Here is a 23,414-nt window from a genome sequence, read left to right as displayed (position 1 = left end):
AGACGCGCTCGGAGGGGCGGCCGGCGCGGAGCCGCTCCCTCACGCGGGCACCGGGCCCCGTCGGCGGCCTGGCCTGGGCGTCCCTCGCTCCGGGGCAGGGCTGCGGAGCTGACCTCCTCCGAGGTGCCCGGTTATGCGCTGAGGTGTTGTCCCTTTTCTCTGTAGGTGAAAATGGAGCTCAGGCTCGGAGATGCCAGCGGGGAGGGGTGCCTGTGACGATCGAGGAGCCTCTGCCCTCTTAGGGAGCAAATTTATCTCAAACTTACATTGAGCAATGTAAGTTTGATGGATTTATTAGAGTTTTTTTAGGCTCTGAGAGAGTATTTGAAATCCGCCCTCTTCCTTTGTCCTGTCGTTACTAATGTCTCTCTAGGCCCTTCATTCACTCTTTATCTTTTCCTCTTCAGCTGCTAAAAGTTTTTTTTGTTCTTTAGCTTGTCACTTTTCCGGTATCTTTCAGTGCCTGCACCAGATGTGTTGTTTCTCAGCCTCATCCCATTTAGGCAGTTTTGACTATGGTGTTTCTCAAGTTCATTCGAGGCAAAATATTTACCATATGCATCAAAACAGTGCATGATTACATGATTATGTCAGACCTCAAAGGCGTGACAGCCTCTTTGGTGTGTCCTTAACGGCTTGTTCTTTTTCGCTATACAGCCATAGTCAGAAACAGGGTCTGCCGTAAGTGTGTGTGCCCGGAGAGGAATATTGTGGACCACGCCTGAAGCCAAGTGACAGGCTGGCCATGGTACTGATGTAGGTAGCACACACAAAAAACTCTGATCCTTGGGAACCCCTGGAGTACATGCCCAGTGCAATATGCCTCTTAAGCACAGTTCGCAGCTTAGAAATTCCTCTTTTAAAAGAAACTATATGCAGAGTGTCTTTTTAGGAGGCTGACTGTCATGTAACACCTCTCATCCGATTTAAATTTATGTTACACATGAACAAAATTCCTTCTGGGACAGCTACTTTGTATCATTTAACTGTTTGGAATATTGAGTTAATCCTGTCTTGGAGGAAACATAAGTGACTAATTGTAACCAGATTATTTGTTTCAGCAGTTTTTAGTGCTGTATGCATTTTGGCATATGGCACTCTATTTTTGTGTTTAAAATGCTCTCTGTGCAATTATAGTAGGTTATAAACAATGTTTTGAGTTCAGTATATCTTTTTATAAGACCTGATTATATGTCCTTTTTACTTAGTAGCCACGATGTCAAATAAGGAGGTGAAGGCAGCATTAAAGAGTGCTAGAGACGCCATACGAAATAAAGAATATAAGGAAGCCTTAAAACATTGCAAGGTAATTAATTTTTTACTTGGAAGTTAATATTTTTTGCACATTTTGTTTGCTGTTCCCATACCCCTTTACAGCTGTATAGTAATGCAAAGTGTGGAGTACCTTATGGATGTAGTAGTTGAGATTGATTTTCAGATTTAACTTCATTGAGCATTCATGTTAGTTGCCCACAGGTAAACCTTTATTCTGCTTCCCTTTTGCATTTGCTTATATGTGGCGATAAGAATATTAAGTCTAGAATGATAGTGATAAAATCCATTTCTAATCCAGACCTCAACAGGAGTGCTTTAATTGCTGAGCTACAGATGTGGTTACTAACAGAACAGTTCAGATATGAAGCATTCTCTGGCATAAAAAGCTGAAGTTATTAATCTTAGCCTTTTCCTAAAAATTAGTTAATTTCTAATATTACCATACAGAATAATTCACCAAACTGTAATGATAAAACTCAATGCATGGATCTATAAGATGCATTTCATTCATCAGTTTCACTTAAAATTGTGTATTTCTAGGCAGTCTTGAAGCAAGAAAAAAATAACTACAATGCTTGGGTATTTATTGGCGTGGCAGCTGCTGAGTTAGAGCAGCCTGATCAGGCCAAAGGAGCATATAAGAAGGCCATTGAACTTGAACCAAACCAGTTACTAGCATGGCAGGTAAGTGAACATCCAGATTCACTTTTTCTTTCTCTGAAAATGTCACTGTGGAGTTAAATATGAGAACAAAGCAGAGCTGAGGATTGCACTGTGTTTTCTTGAGGCCCTTAGTTCTACTGAAGGTTCAGAGTAGCTGAAGTTCATATTATTTGTGTGTTCAAAGTAAAGCTCTGAGAGGCTGCATGTGTATAGCAGGGTGAACTTTAGTTCCAGTATATTTAAGTTTGTATTTCTTGTGTAGGCTAGATAGCAGTGAAACATGCAAGGGAGAACATGAGTTGAAACAGACACAGTAAATTTGTCCATGCTTAGGAATTTCCGTGCTTGTAGCTCAAGAAACATTTGACAGTGTTTCTGGTAGGAGAGAAAATGTTTTATCTAGTAACTTATTTTTCCAGCTTCCAGCATTAAGTGGATTGTTGCTGAATTTTGTTGTTGTTACTTAAAGACAATAGTATACATTTAAAATAGCTGTGTGCTGGGTGGCGTGTGCATGACAACCTACAACAATATATAGTTAAAGCATACAGTTGTGTTGTTTGGAGACTTGCAGAGCATAAGGTTGCATATTAGGTCTGTCTCTCAGATACCAACAATAGATATTTTTCTAAGCTAGTAAGGTTCTGAGTATTTTCAATATAAATAGCTTTTTAAAGTATCACTGTTGGTGCCTGATTTCAAGGTATATTGACATTTCCTCCGTTTTGCAATCAGATTCTGGCTTTCTATTACTATACAAGATGGTATGGTACTTGGATATAGATCTTTTATCATATGATTTAGTGTGCTTTGTGTATTGTCTATTATGCAGTCAAGATTATGTCATATATACAGGTTTCAAATAGTTGTTGGTATTAGTTAAGAAAGTGAGGAAAGCTTTTCATTTATAATAAGTAGATTCATAAGGCTGTACAGAAGTACCAATGTAGATTCTGCTCAGAGATCACTACGTTACTATATTAACACTTGACCCCACTGAAGGCAATGAAATAATTTTTGTAGGCAGTACTTGCAGTGTTCTCATAACACATAACTGTTGACATCAAATCTTACTTATTTTTTATCTTTTTTTTTTTAAAGGGATTAGCAAATTTATATGAGAAATCCAACCAAACAGATGTCAAAGGAGACTTAGCAGATGTTTACCAAAAGCTCTTGGAACTCTATGAAAGGTAAAGGATGTTGAATACCGTAACTCAGTCTAAGATTTCTGGTTCAGTGGATGCCATTGCTGATACACAGGATAGTCTGCAAGTTTTTTTTCCTTAAAGCCTTGTCACATCAGTGGGTAAGCACTTGTTACTAAGGTTTTCTGTACCTGTATAAGGTTTCTTGATCCTGTCCCTTTTGATAGGGCAAAAACTCTTGGAATAACTGTACTTGAGGTTAGTAGTTTAGAGAACTCTAATGTTACCCTATGTCCTCTGTCTAAACTCACTGCCTTGAAGCATTTAGCTCAGATAGTTTATTGTCTGCATTAGTAAGTAGGCTTTTTTTTCTCTGCTTTTAAGATCACAGAATGAATGTAATCTGATTCATACACTTCTAAACAAATCTAACTCTCAGCTGTCACGGTAGCTGACTGGAGTGTTTGATTTGTTCCTTAATTTGAAAATTGTTCAAAAAGAAAAGTACAATCCCTTAAGGTATTTTTTTTTAACTCAGTTACAGCAGCAATGAGTAAAGCTTTTAGGGCAATCTGTAGTATTTATTCTAAATATTTGTTTGGCAACTGAACCTGCTAAAAAATTATTTGTCAGAATTAGAAAAATGTTATACTATTTTATGGAAAACTTAGTTTCTTTGTGTGGGATTTTCTTCCTCCTTTCTAGTGGTGACAAGCAGAAATGGTGCGATGTATGTAACAAGCTTGTGGAACTATATCATCAAGAAAAGAAATATTTAGAGGTGGGTTGACTACTTTACTTTCCATATTCTGATCAAATGGGAATTTCTTGTTAGAACTAGCTACTTTTCATCAAGGAATCCCCAGTCTTGTGGGCCACAGACCACTTAAGGTCTCCTTGTGGACCACTACCAGGAAGAACTGATTTTAACTATATTCCTTTCTTTCCCACTGTGTAAGACTTGGGCGCAATCCATTAAACTGACAAAACTTGACAAACAATATTAGTATAGAGGCTGAAAGGGTGCAACTTCATTCTTCTGCTTTATTTCTAGAAGTCAAGCATGATCCCAAATGCACATTTACATGCAGTATGTGTGAGTCAGGTGTCCTTTGCCTAGCTTGGCCGGTTCTAGGTATCTGATTAGCCCTTCGCTGGTGTGGTGATCCTAGACTGTCCCTAATACTACTTCATGCCAGAGAGTAAGGTGGAATTTGTAAATAACCTGAACATGATTGCCTGTGGCTTATGTACTGCATTCCATGTACAATAATAAGAACATGCAAAGCTGCTCCAGGGCAACCCAAGCTTCAGCCCATGTAGCCTTCCCAAAGTCTGCGTCAGCATGACCATTGCAGAAATAGTCATGGCTTTTGTCATCTTACCACGAGGTGGAGCTGTTAAATGCCGGAATGGTTCCACAGTAACATTGCCTTTAGTCTCTGCAGTAATGTTACCGGATACATATTTTTGCAGTTATGCTGTTCACTCTTCCTTTACTCTTTAAAAAGGTTTCTTTCTTACAAGGTGGTGTATGGTCTTACTCCATGTCATCTTCTCCCATTTCCTCCAACAATGGAAAATGAAAGAGTTTACATATCACTTAACATCAGGCTCAAGACTATTAATTAGCTCCAAAGCTAATTAATTTAGTTTATTTTTAATTAATTTAGTTTCAGTTTCTGAAACTAAATTCAATGTTAATAGTTAGCATATGAAGGCACACTTGCTCTACGTGCAACAGGAAACTGCAAGTTAGGCTTCAGGGTCCTATTTTCTCTTTTCCAGTTCAGTTAATTTTTCCATGCTGAAACTTCCACATGTACTGCTGCTGTTGTTCTGTTTCTGTTCGTAGTGCTGTAGATCCAATAAGGCTTCGGTTTTTTCTTCAGAGTTTATTGGAGGACTGCTTAGGTCTATTTTTACTGTTGATCTCCTCCAGGAGCCACAATTAGAATTCATGCTCTTGATATTGCCTCCCTTATTTACTGTACCTTGGGAGGTGGACAGGTCCCACACAATGCTTTGGGACTTGTTATTGCTTTCATCAGGAAGTAGGTAAATCTGGGTCGTTACTTTAAATGTTAACTCTGTCGTCTACCCTAGTGTGGTAGAGTTGACAGTAATGGAAAGCTCGGAACGGACCTCCAGTTCTTTAAACAGTCACAGCATTTGTTTCCTCTTGACAGGTGGCTGAAACATGGCAGAAACTAATACAAATAAAACAGGAGGAAGGTGCAGAAAAGGCAGAGCTGCACGAGCTTTGGAAGAAGATGATCCAGTTACTGAAGGACAGTACACAAAACCGGGATAATAAGACTGAGCAGTCGGTAATGTTTCTCATTCTTACTCATCTAGATACATATATATGCACAGTGCAGCTAGACTTCAAATGAAGCCTTAAAAAACATATAAATCTTGTGACTGCTTGTCTCATTAATGTTCAGTGGTACTAAACTTCTCGGGGAAAAGGTGGGTGATTTTACCTTCTGACAGAAACACTGAGGGTGCAGCAGCCTGAGATGTGCCTTAGGTGGAATAAGGCACCTAAATGCAAGCACTCGTCCTGGAACTCCTTCATTAACTGCCTCCTAAGTTCTGCAGGAGTTCAGGTTTGCACTGTACAGCACAGTGATGCATTGTTCTACTTCTGTATGTTACAAGAAGCATCACTCATAATCATCATTCGTTAGCTTTGACAGAGTCTAGAATGTAGACATTCTTCAAAACAAGAAATTCCTCTCTTCTTTCCTTCCAGGGTGAACAAGGTAGCTTTGCGCTGATTTTCCTTTTCTTCATACATAGTGCTTATCCTAGATAGCAATGTTTGGGTTAAAATTTTCCTTTCTCCTGCAGATTTTAAGCTCTCACTTCTTAGGAGAATGTCAAAGCTAATTGGAGCAAACAGAATGATCATGAATTATACTGATCCTGTTTTCTCAATGGCCAAAGTTAATTTTGTTTTATCTGATTTATCTGTTCTTGCAAGATGAACCTCATTCAACAGGAAGGGTGGGAATTTCTCATCACCAATCTGGTTGATAGCAGTGTTCCAGAAAGGCAGAAAATGCAAATTGAAATAATTTGAGACAGAAGAAAACTAAATCTGGATCTCTACTTTTTGAGAAGGCAAATGCTCTAACTCATGAGCTGTTATAGACAAGAGGTGCTGCAGGCAGCACTGCTTTCTTTTTTGGGGACAAGGAGTTTAAAAAAGAAAAAAGTTGCATAAATATCAGGAATGGATTGCACATGCAAATCTGCAGTTTCCTTTACTCTTGTTTCTGAGTAAAGCATCTGAACCTGGAAGGGTGTGGCATTGAAGGCAATGTCCTATTCAGTATTTCACTTCTGACAAGCTGTGAGCAACTTTTTATTTAGCATGCTTGTTTGGTAGCCTGGACTCTGTGGTGCCGGTGTTCTCCCATATATAAGGAGACAAGAAACAAAAGATTAAATACCTAGACCAGAGCAGGGGGGAGGGCTGACAGCTAACCATAGAGGATAGTAGTCTAGGTTTTGTGTACCAAGTCCTTCTTTGAATCGGGATTAGGTATGGAGAAGAATCTCTGTTCTTACATAGATTCCTTGTACCCATCTTACATTATGAAACGGTACATAGCTGCTTCCTCTTATACTAAACAATTAACATGGTTTGTATCCTATTTGAGTACTACTTCACAGTAAGGAACTTGCTTTGTGACTTTCTCTGTTCACGGTACTAGCGTAAACTTAATGAGTAGGATCCAGATAATAACGTGCAACTATCCACTTAACTATGGAAGGGCTGGAAGGCATGTCCTGTGAGGAGTGGCTAAGGACGTTGGGCTTGTCTAGTTTGGAGAAAAGGAGGCTGAGGGGTGACCTTATTGCTCTCTGCAGCTTCCTGAGGAGGGGAAGTGGAGAGGGAGGTGCTGAGCGCTTCTCCCTAGGATCCAGGGACTGGACGCCCGGGGACGGTTCACAGCTGCATCAGTGGAGGTTCAGACTTGACATTAGGAAGTATTTCTTTACCGAGAGGGTGGTCAAGCACTGGAACAGGCTTCCTAGAGAGGTGGTCAATGCCCCAAGCCTGTCGGCTTTTAAGAGGCATTTGGTCAGAGCACTTAAAAACATGCTTTAACTTTTGGTCAGCCCTGAAGTGGTCAGGCAGTTGGACTAGATGGTTGTTGTAGGTCCCTTCCAACTGAACTATTCTATTCAATGAAGATAACATTTTTCTAGAGTCATTGTTTGGTGCACTCCTAATTATTTCTTATTTCAGCTTTTGACTGCATTTGAACATGCGGTGAACTCTGCTGACACTGTTCCTGGTGAAGACCACCAAAATCTTTACAAGGACTTTATTCAGTGCTTGTCAAAAGTAAGGTTATGTTAATCTGTCTTCATCAGTGAATAGATGTAATATTTGAATCTGATAATTCACACAAATAACTATTTTTTTTTTTTTCCTTTCAAGCTTCCTCATGAAACAGCTAGGTTGGAAAAGGCCTGTAATGATATGATGGCTTTGTATCCTACTGTGAGTTATCCTTTAGAAGTACTTTGCTTGCACTTTATTCAGTCAGGTGAGTAGGATGGGTTTAGGCATTTTGGGGCTTAAAATATTTCTTTTATAGTTTGTTTTGTGACAATCTTTTTACAGGTTTTTACCCTTCATGACCCAATACAAGTGCACTATTTAGTTTTATGTTATATTTCTGCCTGTCTGGAAATGAGAAATGTTTGGTCCTATGCTTTGCTGTTTCCTAGCTCTGTAACTGAGTGGTGACTGTAAATTGGCAAAAAAATTCTGCGAGTTAAGTCCAACTCTGGCAATGTACAAAGTCGCAAAGAAAGAATGCCTTACAAAACTCAACAGCAGCCTCTCCAGATAAAAGAAGGTTAGCTTCTTAAGCTTAGAAGAGGGAATGGAGAATGTTAACCAGTGCTCTAAGGCTGAGGATGGGCTACATTTAGGTTATTCTTGACACAGAAAGTCTCTCTTGGCGAAAAAACCAAACATTTGTGAAATTTTCTTCAAAAGAATGCCTGGTGAATAGGGAATAAACAGATCTGTTTAGATATTTGTTCTAAGTAGAAAGAATCTCTGAGGGGAAAAAAATCAAATATAATGTGTTCAGTAGTGCAGGGATCTGAAAGTATACAACTGCTATTTTCAGTAGTTCACTAAACAACACTGCAATAGTGTTGGACAGTTTCTCAGCATTTTCAGAGATAACTACTAGATTTTGGTCTTTTATTGTTTAACACATCAGAAGTTGATTTTATTTCTTTTTAAAACAAGGAAAGAAAATCAGGAAGAAAACCCCTCTGGTTTATATAAAGAGAAATAACTTTCAGCTTAGGTAGGAGAATGTCTTATCCAGTTTTGAAGGCTTCATGGAATACTGTAGTAACATAAAACAAGAGAGAATTTTTCACTTTGATTTGGGAGGATGAAGATAAATGAGACCCAGACTCTCATTTCCACATAAGAATGCTTTACAGTTTGGAGAAACATGCAGAAACTAGTTTCCAAAGGAAAAGGAGCACCTGGTTGGCACAGTTCTTATATGCCAATGCTCTGACAACATCTCACCATCCCACAGCCATCTTGGGGTGGGGAGGATGATGCTTAGGTTTTAGTAAGACTGTTCGTTTGTATCTGAGTCATTCCAACCATGTCATAGTCCTTCATGCCCCAAACTTGTGGGCTTGTAACTCAGATGCATTATTAGTCACCTTTACCAAATGCAAATCAAAGGCAACCTTTGTGTCAAATAAGTCCATAATTTCTTAAAGAAAACAGTAGTTCAAAGACTGTTGCTGCAAGTCACAACAGTTGCCAAGTCTACAATCACAGCTAAACATAAGCATAAAAAGTTAGTGGCATCAGTTAAAATTAAGCCAAGATATTAAATTACATGGTTTCACAGCAAGACTGTTTCAGCAAGGACATCACAGCAAATTTGTAGGTACACAAGGCCTACTCTGGAAGGAAATAATTTTGATTTATTTGTGGCAGATTTTGACATGGGCGTTCAGCTGGGCTTATGTGAAAAGTATATGAAGGAATTAGTTTTTATTAATAAAGGAAGTATACGTGTAGTAATTTAACATGAGTGGTTAAAAATTCAGGTTTCAAACTGACAGTTTTTGTTTGGTGGTACTGAGTATTTAGATTACTACTTGTTTTTTGGGTTTAGTTTTGGGGTGGAAGGCGATAAGTATGTAGTACCTTTTGGAAAAACGTGTAATAAATTCATTACTTTGAGCTCAAAGGATAAGGGTCATATTTATGTAGATAAGATATGCTGTTGCATTTTTTTAATCTAAAACTCTATAAAGTATTTCTTTTTATGAAACTAGGAACTTTGTCAGAAGAGGCCCTGCACTGTTTTTCTAGGCTTTTGGAGATGGACACAAGCAGCGGTCCAGGCATCATTGGTTTTGGTATAAAATGCCTCCAAGAAAAGAAATACAAGGAGGCTGTTAAGAGTCTTACTGAAGGTAAATGTGTAATATGAGGTATAACTTGAACACCAGCTAGTTTATGCTGAGTATTTTGGGACTCTTATACTTGCATAGTACTTTGCCAATTCTAAGACCAGCTAGATTTTAAAAGAATTACTTTAACACTTTCTCTGACTGGGGATTAATTTTTTTAAATATAGCTTTAAGTATAACACCTCTGAAGTCTGTCATTGCTGTTTGTCAGCTCTGTAGTATTTTAGTGTGACCCACTTTAAACTTTTTTTAATCTGACTTTTATTGGGGAAATACCTAGATGAAGCAGTAAATACAGCAATAGAAATTAAGGAAGGAGTGTGGAATTTACAAAGTAAAATATAATGCAGCTCCTCTAATTTAGTCACTGCATTTCTATACCTGAACAAAAATGACTTCCCCTTAAAGTTATATCATTTTAAGACCTCTTTAACACTTACGTTGGGTAAACACTTATATTGGGTATCTAAAGAGAAACATTAAAGAATTATATTTTTTACACCAGCCAGAATTGCTGAAGAGTTGCCTTACTAATCTGTAATTATCTTGCTTGTATTGAAATGGCAAAGCTCTTTGAAAATTATTCATAAGTATACTAGTGGGAAATTAGGACTCTTCACTCTCACTGTGCTGGCCATGGATAATTCAAAACTGCTTATTGAGAAAGCTGGGTAAATAAGCATTTGGGGTCTAAGCAATTAAGAGTCAGCCAGGCTATGCTCTGACATCCTGCATCCTTTCACCCAAGTTTAGAAAAATATTGTTTCTGAAACTGGATTTCGGAGTGTTCTACAGTATTCTACAGTAGCTTACCCACAGTGAAATAACATGTCTTGCCTAAAATCTGAAATAAAAGTTTCAGGTGCTTAAGAGGAAAAAGTCTTCTGTGGAAGACAAATTCTTCTGGCTTAAATGGCCATTGGATGTTTTGAAAAAACATACATCCTGTTTTTGACAAAAGGTACATCTCCCAAATAATTTTATTTATTTATTTTTACTTTTACATGTAATACTCTGCTCATGAAGGGGAGAATGCAAAGGGCAAGGCTCTTTGTATCAGCAGAAATGTATAAAGCTTGGAAATAATGTCCTTCCCAGTAAGCCAAGTGTTTGCATTTTAGGCATTGAAGCTTCAAGGCATTATTTAGTAGTAATATATATATGTATCTTTCTCAGAAGATTCAAATTCAAGTTTTATTACTGAATCTTTAATTAGGGCAAGTTTATCATGAAGTTTCAGTGAAACACTCTTGCCATCATTTTTTTTTCTGTCTTGAAGTTCTATACGCCTTTTCTGGTTTCTAAGAAAAACTTTATAAAGCGATCTACAGGCTGCTGATGTTAATGTCTGATCAAAATGAAGGAATTTTTTTCTTTTTGAAACAAAAGTGCACCTTAAGCCAGTGTTGCATATTACCTCACTTTTTCCCCCTTTTTCTTTTCTGTATATGTAATGTTACATGCAAAATTAAGCCTAACAGCAGCTTATGTGCTTCTTAGTCTTTGCCTTACTGCATGGAGGCCTGTATTTCTAAAACAGTTCAAAATAAGACTCAAAGAAAAAATTAACTGCAAGTCTTATTATCTGATTGATAATATGTTTTTGATGGCATTATGTGGCAATACAGCAACTGCCAGCTACAGTGTCTTTGCAGCCCTAAGCAACGTTCTTTAGTGCCTTTTTTAAACTCTTCTTTTATTAGGTTTGCAGAAAACTACCCAGTGTCCAGCAGCATGGCATTATTTGGCAGAGGCACAGATGAAAATTCACAAACACAGGGATGCTGTCCTGTCCTGCAATCAAGGTAACTGCCTGCTAATTGAAAGAGTAACTGGAGGGGTATGCCACTTTACGTAGTCCAGCCAGTGTGGGCTTTGCATGGTAGTTCTGAGTTAGCAGCAGTCATAGTCCTTTGCTTTTTGCAGTCTCAGGGCTTGTGCTGGTGTCCCCTGCTTCTCTTGGTTTATGACAGCTGAAAAGCACCTTGTGCTGCTTAGTCTCAGGAAAAGAGGAAATACTTGGCTAATCAGAACCAGAATGCTGTTGGATGGTTAATATTTAGAAGGTTTGCATGTTCTGATGTGCTTCTTCAGGTTGTGGTTGACAAACTGCCAAACAGTAGATAATTGCCTGAAACCACAAGGGTAGGTGTCACAAATTTTTCGTCTGGTAGACTTCATATTTAGACTTAAAAGATAAGATTTTAATCAAGTTAATGTAAAATGCAGAACTGTTGCATAGTACAACTGCATCTTAAACCTCACTGAGTGTAAATCTTCATCCGTGCTGGCTGGGAATGAGGGCAGTTATTATGATCTAATGATGCACATCTAATCTGAATAGAGGTATTATCTGATGGTTGTAAATGAAGGGGCAGCCAAAGTGGACTTTTTTGTGACAGGGACAAATGGAATTAAAGACTTCTTGAGAAAGACTTGAAGAGGTAAAAGTATGCAGACCTGGCTAAACAGTCATGGGAAATTGTTAAAAGCAAGGGGGAAGTACTTGCCAGCGAGGGAGATTCAAAAGGCCTATAAATTTGGGCAGAGGAAATGTGAAAACAGAACAAAGTAGGTAAAAATAAATTTATTGCAGAAAGAATGAAAATGAGGTGATTCTTTTCCCATCTGTGTTCAGTGTGGAAGAGCTCAGGATGACTTCTACACCATGACTCTTCTTTTCAGGGGATTCATCAAACAACTTGTCTGTGATTATAGCATTAATAGAAGTTGCTATGAAACAAGACAAGAAAAATTAGCATTAAGGAACTATGAGATACTGACCTAGGAAGTGACCAAGGAACATAAAGATTAAATTGCTGAAGTACTAAGGGGTTTATGCAATTGCTTGCTTAAGCTGTCTTGGCACCCAAACGCTTGGAAGTAGATAGCATGATCCTAACTTTTAAAAAAGATCTAGGAAAGATCAGGGAAACCACCGACAAGTCTGGTAAGTTTAGTGGCTGAATTAGTTAAAACTGAAAGAACAGAGTTAGGGAATTTATGCAGAAAAATTATTCTGGGGGATAGACAGCATGGCTTTTGTAAAGTGATTTTGCTTTTTTTAGAACTCTTTGAAGGAGTTTATGAGCACATAGATAAGGGAGATGTGATCTAGTCTTCTCTGATTTCCAGGTGGTAATTGATAAGATCTCTTACAAGACTATTAAGGAAACTAAGCAGCCTTTGGTTAAGAAGTAGAGTTGTAGCATTGAGTGATTTTTGTCAGTTTTAAGTTAAAAGCTAGAGCACAGTGTAGTAATAATGTCTGTTTTTAGGCTGGAAGGAGGTGTCCCTGACATTTTCACCAACACCTGTGTTGTTCATCCTCTTTTCTAGTCCTTTATGAATGTTGAGTAATAAAGCTATAAAGTTTGCTGCTATTCAAAGCAGACTGCAAAACTCTGAGAGAAGGTTACCAGAGTGGGTAACTAGGTATTAAAATAATTAATAAAATTCCATAGTCTTAAAGGCAAAATCATGAGTTGTGGTGAGAAATGTTCCCACAAAGCTATGCTACAGTCTTGTTGAAGTAGAGAGCAGAAAGGTCCTCATTTTGTATGAAAAAAATAGGACTGTTTCTTTCCCCTTCTATGCTTTACAGGCAAGTCAAATATTAGGAATTACAGGGAAGGGAGTGGTTAGTGAAACAGAACACCAACACGCAGTTACTTTAAGAACTTTAGCGGCATGGTGAAATCTGTGTGCAGTTTTGGGACTCATCCACCCCTTCTCAAAAAGAAAATAATAGTAGAAGTTAATAGACTAGTAATAAGATTGATCAAATGTATGGAAAATGCAGCATATGAGAACAAGTAAATAGCCTCTAAAGTCCTTTTCCAGCCTGGAGAAGAGATGATTTTGAAATCTACGACATTGCAAGTGGTGTGGAAGATGAACAAAGATCAAGTGTTTTGTTTTCCTATGCGAGGTCTAGTTAGTACCAAATGAAACCAGAAGCTGGCAGGCTCAGAACAAACAAAATAAGTTTTGTTTCTCAGTGCAAGGTGTAAATTAAGCTGTCGTGCCTTGCTAAAAGATGCTGTTAATGCAGAAAGTTTCCTTGAGTTCAAAGAATGTGTGGGAAGTGGGAAACAATTCTGGGGAAGCATTGCTTCATGCTTGACTTGTCCTACTGGCTGTATCCAGTCAGACAAAAGTTCATCATATGTGAAAATAAATATAGTTAATTGAGTTATTCAGAAAATTCTTGCCTTCGGAGAATGCTGAAGCTCAACAGAGATGCCGTTGTTCTCTGAGGTGAGATTATACTGTGTATTGGAGAAGTAATCCATACTGCGTAGAAAGGTACAAAGTTACCTTTGCACAGACAGAGAGTTAAATCCCTGGCTTCAGTAATATTTTTTTCTTTAAATGCTGAAGTGTAAAATAACTCGTTTATTGAAAGGTCATTGATCGGAAAAATGTAGCATTCTATTTATAAGGCCAGCAGCTAGAAAGCAATCGGTCTCTCCACAAGTCTGAGAGGACCTTTCTAAAATTGATTTAACTTTTAAACTTGAATTGATAGAAATCTTACAGAACAATTTCTTCAACATGGGGGAGAGCAGTCAAAAAAATTGTTCTATTCAGTGGTGCTCTATTAGACTGAAAAATTATAATTAACAAGATTTAAAAAATCCTGGGAACAGTGGTGCTCTTTATAGTTCCTTCTTCTATTTTTACTTAATGAAACTTTTCTCTTGTCAACAGCGCTTGACGCTCTTGGAACTCCTGAAGGTCCTAATCTTCGGTGGAAGAACCTTATCCTTCAGTTGAAAGCAGAGGCTTTGATTAAAATAGCTGATGCTGATGCTGCAGAAGAAGCCATTAAATCACTTGAGCAGGTATTTTAACTGACTAAAATGTATATATATTTTTTTATTTTAAAAAGTGCTCTCACCTTTCTCTACTAAAAACTCAAGCTGTGTATTTCTCTCCTTGCTTCCTTTTTACATTCTGTGTGGTTTAGACAACTCCTACCAACTGTGATGTAATCCAAACACTCCTTCCTTCTCATTTTTTTTTTTAGGCTTTGCTACAACTCTTTCACTCACGATTCTAATTTTAGAAGCTGTCACTTTTGGCCTTGTCTGGTCTTGCTCAGTGCTGCTGGGTTCTTGCTAGTTCTTTGGCTGTTGTTCATCTTAATTTGAATTACTGCTATAATACTACTACCCACGTCCTTCGTTCACTTGTCATTAGTCATGAACGAGAGCATATTTTAAGATTGAATGGTTAAGCTTTAAGCAGAAGTTGCTTCCCCTCTTTTTTGCCTCACAGTTTCATGTACACTCCTTCTTCACTGTTTACACTTCTGTACCTTTGTCCTTGCTCTCTACGATCTTCTACCTGTTCGCCATCCAAATTATTCTGTGTAAGGCTTCTCCAGGGTACTCTATCTAAACGTTTTCTTGTCTTTATCTTCATGCAGTTGGCCTGCTTTTGACACCTTTGATTTCTTAATCCGGGGAGAGGATAACTTGGTTGTGTCTATTACTTGGTTTTCTAGATTGTGGATGCAAGCAGTGATCCAGTGGTTTTAGCTATCAGAGGTCAGGCTTATCTAAACAAAGGCTTAATGGATCAAGCTTCCAAGGTTAGTGCTCTATTGTCCTTCCTGTAAGCTAAGTAGAATTCTTGGATTCATAGAGGAAATAACTAAGGAAAAATGACATCCTTTTGTAGATTTCACAAGAGCTTCTGTTGTCCCACCCTGATCTGGCTGAGTCCCATGCTCTAGAGGGTTTCATCCATTATTCCCAAAAGAACTATGAACAGGCGGAAAGAAGGTAGATTTATTTTTTTCTTTCCTCTAACAGGGAAATGAGGGGGGAGAATAGAACGTAGTGTTTTGCAGCTTTTGAGAGTTTGTCTGATCTGACCTCTGTTCCTTTTATTTAGTTTTCTAAATGCTATTGAAAGAAAGGCTGAAACTGCAGAGTATCATCAGTACCTGGGGCTTACTTACTGGTTCATGAGCGATGAGACAAAAAAAGACAAAGGAAAAGCACTCACCCAGTTCTTGAAGGTAAAGGCTGCTCTAACTATTCATGTAGAATTAGTATTTTCCTGTATGAGAAACCAAATTTGGAAAATACACTGACTGGAATGACAGACTTTAATATTCTGCTTGTTACCATTTACAAGCCTCCAGAGCTTGTAAGCCAACTCAACTGTGCAAAAAGGCATTGCAGGGAGCTCTGCAGTTACCTGGAATCTCCCTGCTTTTGTTTTCTTCTTTTTACCTAATTCTTGAGGCCTTTGATTTAACCAAATGTCGTGGTGATTCTCTCAATCTTCTCTCCTTGAGGGCTGTAAAATTGAGGCCTCTAGATGACCAGCATAGATCTTTGAAAACATTTTGAAATGGGGAGGGCAAAATTCAAATTGGAGAAAAAAAAAAAGTGAGGAACGAAAAAGATGAGAATGGTGTTATAGTTTCAATGTCTGTCCAGGGAAGTAAGTCTGCAAAACCCCACAATTTATATACTTTTCCTGATCTTTGGGTTTTTGGTGGCTGTGGCTTTTTCTCTGAAGATAGGTAAGAATGTGAAGCCACAAGATTTAGTCTGACATCTTTATTGGGAACATGGGACTATACAAAATAAGACTCTAGACATTGTAAACTCACCATGTAACTTCATGACAGGTGTTGACAACTCAAATCACTGCCTACTGCTTGCATTTCAATAACAGCAGAGTATACTGGAGAATGTAGTTGAAGTGAACAATACTTTTGGTTCTAAACTGTTTTATGTGAGCTTTTTAAAATTATTATTATTATTGTCAAAGCTGTTTTCTGCTGCTTGGGGGGGTGTGGGTTTCTTAAGTGTAAACAAATCTGCCAAGTGTATCTAAAAAGGAACTTAAACTTTCGAAAAGGCTGGAGTTAATTGTGATGTAATATGGTAAGAGTATCAGCATAATGGTTGAAACCGAGTAGAATATGGAAAGGATGGGATGTAGTAAGGAATTGTTTTCTCCTAGCACAACTAGCTTGTTAGTACTTCATGTACAGAATGCTTTGTGTCATGAGGTTTGTAGCAGATTCTGCAAATATTTAAAGCTCAAGTAATCTCTGAAATCTTAAAATGAAGTTTGACTACTCAGATGTATCACAGAAGGAGCTTAAATAAGTTGATAAGCAGAGATTGAACAAGTAGTTATCACTGGACCAGCTGTATCACCAGCATAATCCTTCAAAATGCTGTCTTATATTGTGTTTATATTTCCTTATAGGCTGCAAAATTGGACAGCTACTTGGGAAGTGTCTTTTGTTATTTAGGTAACTACTATAGAGACATTGCTGGAGACAAAAGTAGAGCTCGTGGTTGCTATAAAAAGGCTTTTGAACTGGATGGAACCGATGAAGAATCTGGAACAGCAGCTGTAGACTTAAGCATGGAACTTGGAGACATGGTATTGTATATTCAGGGCTTTGGATTACTGTTGTTTTGTTTTTCTGTTAATCCTGCTCTTTGATGAATCACTTCAGGTTTCTGTATTTGAGAATAAGATCTGAAAACAGATGTTCTGTCGTTGCTTAGCAGTTTTCATAGTTGGACCTGCTTCAATTTTATGTTCCAATTCCAAATTAAATCTATCTGGGGAGAAGAGTAGGGGAACCAAGTATAACATTACAGTCATCACATGTGTGATTTAGACGAAGCATTTTTTCAGTAGGGAACAGGAAGAGAAAGTTAGTTTCGTTTTCATATTTAAATTTGCCACTTCTTTTCTCCATCCTCCACCTTGCTCCTTTCAGGAAAAGCATAGAAAGTCATCAGAACAATTTAAAAAATATTTCTTATATAGCATTGTATAAAAAGTTCTTCGCCTATGATATTACAGAGCAAGTGTAACCCATACTTCGACAGACTCCATTGGAACATCTGGAAAACCAGTCTAAGTATCTGACTTGCTGCAAATACTTGTATCCTTCTCTAGTTCAAAAAAAAAAATTAAAAAAATAGTCTCTACAAAACTGCAGGAAGCTACTGTCTAGTTGCAAAGACAGGTACATAAGAAATAATCACATCTTTGGATGTGATAATTTCCTCCTCTAATCTGCCACTCAGCCTGCCACCTTTAAAAAGCCCCTGTAACATTTCTTCGTTACAGTAATTAACAGATTAGACAGTTTAATGGTTTGCTGGATTAGGACTATTCTTCTTTCACAAGAACTTTGTTCTTTACACATATATATGTTTATTTAACCTGGCATTTTTGGTGCTTTGTTAGGGCACTGCTCTGTCAATCCTGAATGAGGTAACTGAAAAAGCGAGTACTGGTACAGCAAAATGGGCCTGGCTTCATCGTGGACTTTACTACCTGAGAAATGGTCAGCCGTCACAAGCAGTGGCTGAGTAAGAGAACTAGTGGTTGGTTTAAGCCATTTTCTATAACTCCCAATAAAACAGTCTTTGATCTTAGCAAGTTTTGAAAATAAGTTAGCTGATTATAGGATGGCTTGTACTAAACAATGGGAAATGGGTCTGAGCAAGCAGCGTCTATCTTCAGTTCCAGAATTAGCACAATGTAGTCTTTTCAGCATAGCAGTGTTCTGTACTAACAAGCCTGGTGACAGGCTTGTCATAGACAAGCACGGTATAGCACTGAATAATGAGCCAAGATTAGGTACAATGTCTAAACTTGTATAATGGGCTGTGAAGATGAAAACACCACTATGCTGTGTTTAAAAGTTCTGTATAATTGTGCATTTGTGTCCCAAGAATTTATAATGCAAGGAAATCTGTTTATGTTAACTTGTATCACCTTTTATTTAAATAAATTTATATCTCGGTATCTTCAGTTTGCAGGCAGCTCTCAGGGCTGATCCAAAGGATTCCAACTGCTGGGAGTCTCTAGGGGAGGCTTACTTGAGCAGAGGTAGCTATTCAACAGCTCTAAAATCCTTCAGGAAAGCAAGTGAGCTGAACCCAGAGCTTGTGTACAGTGTTTACAGAGCTGCAGCAGTTGAGCAGATTCTAGGCAAATATGAAAATGCTATAGCTACCTATCAACAAATCTTAAAGAAGACAGAAGACTATGTGCCTGCACTGAAAGGTAATATGTCTGAATTTGAAAGTGTTAACTCGTTCTCCCTCTACACACTGTAGTACTTCAGTCTTGCGGAGAGGTTCTTGGTGTATTGAGGTTTTCCTGCATGGAAGGATAGGGTGAATTTTGGGTATGTAGAGCACTGTGGTTCCCTGTATGAAAGCTAGTGTGTAGTAGCCTGCAAATACCTGAAGAGCTCTTAAATCATGATGCCTGGGAGTGATTATTTCTCTTTCAAGTAAGTATGGAAGGTGATTATTCCTGTGTAGCTACCAGGCTAAATGGGTAGAAGAATTGAAGATAGATAGAGGAAGCCAGCTAATGGTGCTGCAGTTTTGCCTAAGCAGTCAAACACTGGCTCAGCAGGCAGTGGAGTCAGGCTGCCATTTCAAAGAGGTGGGCTATACTAATTTTCTGCTGCTCCTGACCATGCGTTCCTCACTTTTTGTGTTAACACTCATGATTCAGACCCCTCTGAGCTTCTTCGAGTGATGAAAAATAGCAGTAAAGTATCCCAAGAGGTCTCACAAGTGTTAGAGGTGGTGATAGGCAGAGGTCTTCAATATATAGCTGGGAGCAGAGCGAAATGGGGGATCTGGAACTCTTTTCTGGTGATAGAACTGTGATTCTCAAGATATATAATATTGGGAGCATATAACGTTTTGATAGCCCATGAGTAACTGTTTGGTGTACATTCTCCCTGCCACTTAGTCTTCAGTCATTCTCACCCTATACATCCGTCTGAAATAGATGCTGTTTGCTGCTTGGTACTGGTATGAGTTTTTAAGTTACAGAGTGTTGTTTTGTTGTGTCTAAGGCCTTTTGATTTTTGGGTGAATGTAAGCTGATTCTTGTAAGACTAAGAACTGTTGGGTTACTATTGCAACAGTAAGTTTTTCATCTGAAAGGGCAACAGGGTGGTTGTCCCTGTACCTCTGTATAATTTTGTTGCTTGGAGTTTGCCAGACTAAAGTGACATGTCAAAAGCTCCATGATGGAGTTGGAGAGTATTGTGGATAGGCAGTTTTACTAGTTGTCAGGCAAGAAGGCAACAGCTGACTGCAGCAGCAGTGTGCAAAGGTGTTGTATAGAAACGTCCATGTGTATATGGCTTTTTTAGTGTCTGTAGGTGACAGTTGACAGTGTTATCTGGAATAAAATGCTGAGAGAGGACATAAGCACCCAGTATCAAAGTTTCCCTCCCTCCTCGCTTGCCTCTATACTTATTCTTTTCAGTATATCTTCTTCTATATCTCCGAAGTCTCCTCTCATGATCCTTCTCATCCTAATCTCTGATTTGTTAGCTCTGGATTCTACTTTGAATCCCAAAACAGTCTTCACCTTCTTTGAGACTGTTTAATATTTAACCTGGTTTGCTATCTTTTGTGGGCCTTCTTAAAACTCTCCGAAACATACGTCAGTGCACTTCTGCTACTGTTCTGATAGTTTTAGACAGTTTCTGAATTGAGGAACCATAGTCTCCTAGTAGGTGAGAGAAAACTAAACTGCTGTTACTTGAGTGCATCATATTTTATTTTTGTTATTAAATGGTATGGTTACTCTGCCTCTGCTCCAGCATATCTTTTAAAGTATGACTTTGAGGAATAAAATCAATTTTGTTTTTAGATTACAGAGCTTCCTGACATCTGAGAAGCTCATGATCTTGGGACTTCTGTGTGGTCAAGACAAATACCTAGTGGGGACAAGATAAAGATGCTTGCAAAACATGACTACTGTGATTAGTAGTTCGGTATAGGGTACGATAGCATGAGGAAGGTAGCTTCAGAACTGTGAAAATAATACTGAGAATGAATGGTACTCATAGCCAGTGACTTACTGCCAGACAGAATCACTGCTGGTGCCTGCAAGGGTGTAAACCAAGCAGTTACCTTGTTGGTTCCAAAGTGCTAGAAATTGTGGCATTAGTTGCAGTTCCTTTTTAAACAGTTGGATTTATTTCCATATGAAGTAAATTCTTACATAAATAGGATTAAATAATATTGATTTCAAGTCTTCAAGTTTTTTGCCTACCTTGACATTCTTTCTTCTTTTTGTGTTTTGGCAATGATTTTTGACTTGTGTGATCTGAAAGTTGGTGTGTTTGTCAAAGACTTACCAATGCAGAGCAGATTTCTCATCAGGGCTTTAGTTAATATTTGAGGACAAACCCAAAGCTTAAATGCTATTTTTTTAATAATTAATTAGGTTTATTTTCATATTCAAATTATTCTACAGTTCACACTTGACAGGATAGGTTAAAAGCAAAGTCTCTGTTGTAAGCACTGTCAGTCTTTTGATTTTGGCATAGTATGTGCAGGGTATAAATCTTTATATCAAGCAGAACACTGAGCAGGCTTCCACCCTCCCACCCCACTTCCTTTATCAAACATATCATAAAAGCATCTCTTTTTATAGAGGATATTTTCTCTTATTTTCAGGACTTGGTGAGTGCTATCTCATGCTGGCAAGATCAGCCCTTGATAACTATCTTGATAGGAAGGCTGTGGATTACATAGAGCAGGCTCTTGAATTTTTTACAAGGTTAGTACTAAATATTCTGTTGTTTAATTTCTGCTGGGATTGTGGGTTGACAGGCAGAAGAATAAGAGTTAAGTGTTTGAGGATTTTCAGTTAAAATAAATCTAATGGACCAGGCTTCTAATCTAGAAGTAAGCATGTGCTTATTGAACATGGTTTGAATAATTCATTCTGGATTTAGGCTGCTTAAATGAATGGTAATTATAGAGTTTTGTTTTTTCTGTTTAAAGATACAGAGTCATTTGATTATAACACAAGTGTGAAATGACACACAGTTCTCTCCAGCTGGTCTTCCTGCATATATGGGGCTGGGAGGAGGGGATTTTTACCAAAAGTGGTGGATGAGAGAAAATTTTTCCTGCCCTCCCTCAATCTTTTTGTTTTGCATTTCATACAAAATGCTTTAGTGTCCTAAATTAAACCTTGGGATAGCTGCTGTTATAGGAGAAGGTCCATCAGGTTTCTGCAGATGAGTCATGTCTTGTAATGTAACATGATAGTGCCCTGAAGTGCAAGAGTGGATGTAGTCAGCTGACATGTTGATAGATAATGGCTAATTTTCAGAACTGACTCTTAGTCCCAACAAAGTTGGGATACATTGTCATTTTGTAGTTTCTCTTCTTTTGGTTATTTTTGACCTTTTAGACCTATAGCTTGAATAGGAAGAAAAATGAATCAAAAAAAATCAAACAGCTCATTGATTAATTACATTTGAGTTTGTGCCACTCTTCAAAGTCGTGGACTTTCTTTCAGAAAAGGATATTGAAGTGTCTGAATGGGTGTTGTGCGAGTTTTCTGTATCATTAATTACAGGGCAACAAGGCACCGTCCTGATGTATCTTGCCTCTGGAAACTGCTTGGAGATACCTGTACTAGTGTGCATGTTATTTCACCAACCAAAGTGAATGTTCAAGTTCTAGGATCCCTTCTGGGTAAAAATGCAGACAAACAGATCCTGAAGAAAAGTGAGCTGCTCAGACTGGGAGGAAGGTAATAATTTTTTATTATCAAAAGCTTCTATGCAGCTTGAGACTCTATATATAGAGTTTGAAGTATTCTAGACTATTTCATTTCTAGAAAATGAAAAACACGCTGATCTGTTGACACCTGCATATTGAGCAAAGATTAGTGAGGTGGTAAATAGGGTCTCATGCTTCTTGCAAATTACACTGCTCTTTTCAGAATATGTTTGCTGGATTGCCGTAGTGGCTGTCAATGCTTCATCTAGCACCTGCTCTTCTTGTTTCTGTCTCCGGAGCACAGCTACATCCTGCCTGTCATTCAACAAATTGCACCTCTTTAAATGGAGTGGTTGCAGTAGTTGCTAACTAATTCTCCCAGGACTACTAAAGTCCAAGATAATACTTTAAGCTTTCTGTCTGTACTTCTTTCTTTTAAAAATGTCATAAATTCTTGCCCTAGGTATGGGGTCTAAAGTACATTGGAACAGGGAATTCCTTGTTTCTGGCCCTGGAAGCTCATGATGGTAGAAAATATTTGTAGTATTTCTGTAGCCTCTTCTGTGACTCCCTCTGAGCTTTGTGCAGTTGGATGTATAAGGCAGGAAATGCAGCTGCTTAGTAAATCTCAACCACAATATGTGAAGTCAAATACTTCCTAGGGGAAGTTCTGATTAACTGCAAAAGTGACTGATGTTTGTTTTAAGTAAAAGCATGCATATTGCAACTGACACAGCTTTGATTTAATACACATCTGTGGCTTCACAAGTGGTGGGCACTACAGACTGCCTTTAGACCAGGATAGATTCTGTGAAGATAGCTGTCTGAGTGAAAATTGGTTAGTTGTTGTTTGCTTTCCATTCTTGTCTGGTTTTGTTTGCATTTATGCATGTTTGTTTGGTTTAGGTTTTTAAGCACTCTTTTGAATGTTTTTTCAGCTTTCTGCTCTTCATGTAGAGAGGCTTGGAATAATGCTTCTGTGATTCATGTTTCTGTAGGTGTTACGGCAGAGCTTTTAAATTGATGCCTTTGCCTAGCATATGGTGTGATCTTGGAATAAATTATTATCGACAAGCAGAGCACCTCACAGCAATGGGCACTGACATGAATGAGATCAGTGAACTGCTAGAGAAGTCTTTACAGGTATTGCCTGTTTTTCCTGTTAAATTCTTTAAAATTTAAATTGGTGTTGGTGCTTGTCTGCATACTCTCTCTGTCCTCAATAAAACCTACATCTCTGAATAAGTAAGTGCATAAAGTCTTAATTTTTGCTCTTTTA

The 23,414-nt window shown here is 38.2% G+C and overlaps 1 protein-coding gene across 5 annotated transcripts in view; it reads left to right on the top strand.

Annotated features, from left to right (window-relative positions):
* The window catches only part of SKIC3 (SKI3 subunit of superkiller complex), a 49,509-nt gene that overhangs the window by 249 nt on the left and 25,846 nt on the right, over positions 1-23,414 (top strand). For 2 of the 5 annotated variants that reach the window (XR_012042384.1, XM_072860793.1), the window contains exons 2-20: positions 1,209-1,306; positions 1,816-1,959; positions 3,040-3,131; positions 3,792-3,867; positions 5,276-5,416; positions 7,351-7,449; positions 7,546-7,654; positions 9,438-9,578; positions 11,279-11,380; positions 14,289-14,422; positions 15,088-15,174; positions 15,264-15,367; positions 15,480-15,606; positions 16,818-16,997; positions 17,820-17,944; positions 18,391-18,644; positions 21,077-21,179; positions 21,990-22,166; positions 23,134-23,278. Coding sequence is in view for 4 of the 5 variants with exons in the window: in XM_072860793.1 (XP_072716894.1) it covers positions 1,217-1,306; positions 1,816-1,959; positions 3,040-3,131; positions 3,792-3,867; positions 5,276-5,416; positions 7,351-7,449; positions 7,546-7,654; positions 9,438-9,578; positions 11,279-11,380; positions 14,289-14,422; positions 15,088-15,174; positions 15,264-15,367; positions 15,480-15,606; positions 16,818-16,997; positions 17,820-17,944; positions 18,391-18,644; positions 21,077-21,179; positions 21,990-22,166; positions 23,134-23,278 (2,430 nt within the window). In the remaining variant the exon portion in view is untranslated. Of the gene's footprint in view, positions 1-165; positions 277-1,208; positions 1,307-1,815; positions 1,960-3,039; positions 3,132-3,791; positions 3,868-5,275; positions 5,417-7,350; positions 7,450-7,545; positions 7,655-9,437; positions 9,579-11,278; positions 11,381-14,288; positions 14,423-15,087; positions 15,175-15,263; positions 15,368-15,479; positions 15,607-16,817; positions 16,998-17,819; positions 17,945-18,390; positions 18,645-21,076; positions 21,180-21,989; positions 22,167-23,133; positions 23,279-23,414 lie in introns of all 5 variants that reach the window. The other 3 variants (XM_072860796.1, XM_072860795.1, XM_072860794.1) reach the window with 3 other exon arrangements.

The sequence above is a fragment of the Ciconia boyciana genome, chromosome 4 (genome assembly GCF_034638445.1).
Source record: "Ciconia boyciana chromosome 4, ASM3463844v1, whole genome shotgun sequence".
Lineage (NCBI taxonomy): Eukaryota > Metazoa > Chordata > Aves > Ciconiiformes > Ciconiidae > Ciconia > Ciconia boyciana.
The sequence above is the reverse complement of the archived record's forward strand: the minus strand, read 5'-3'. Positions and strand labels throughout refer to the sequence as shown.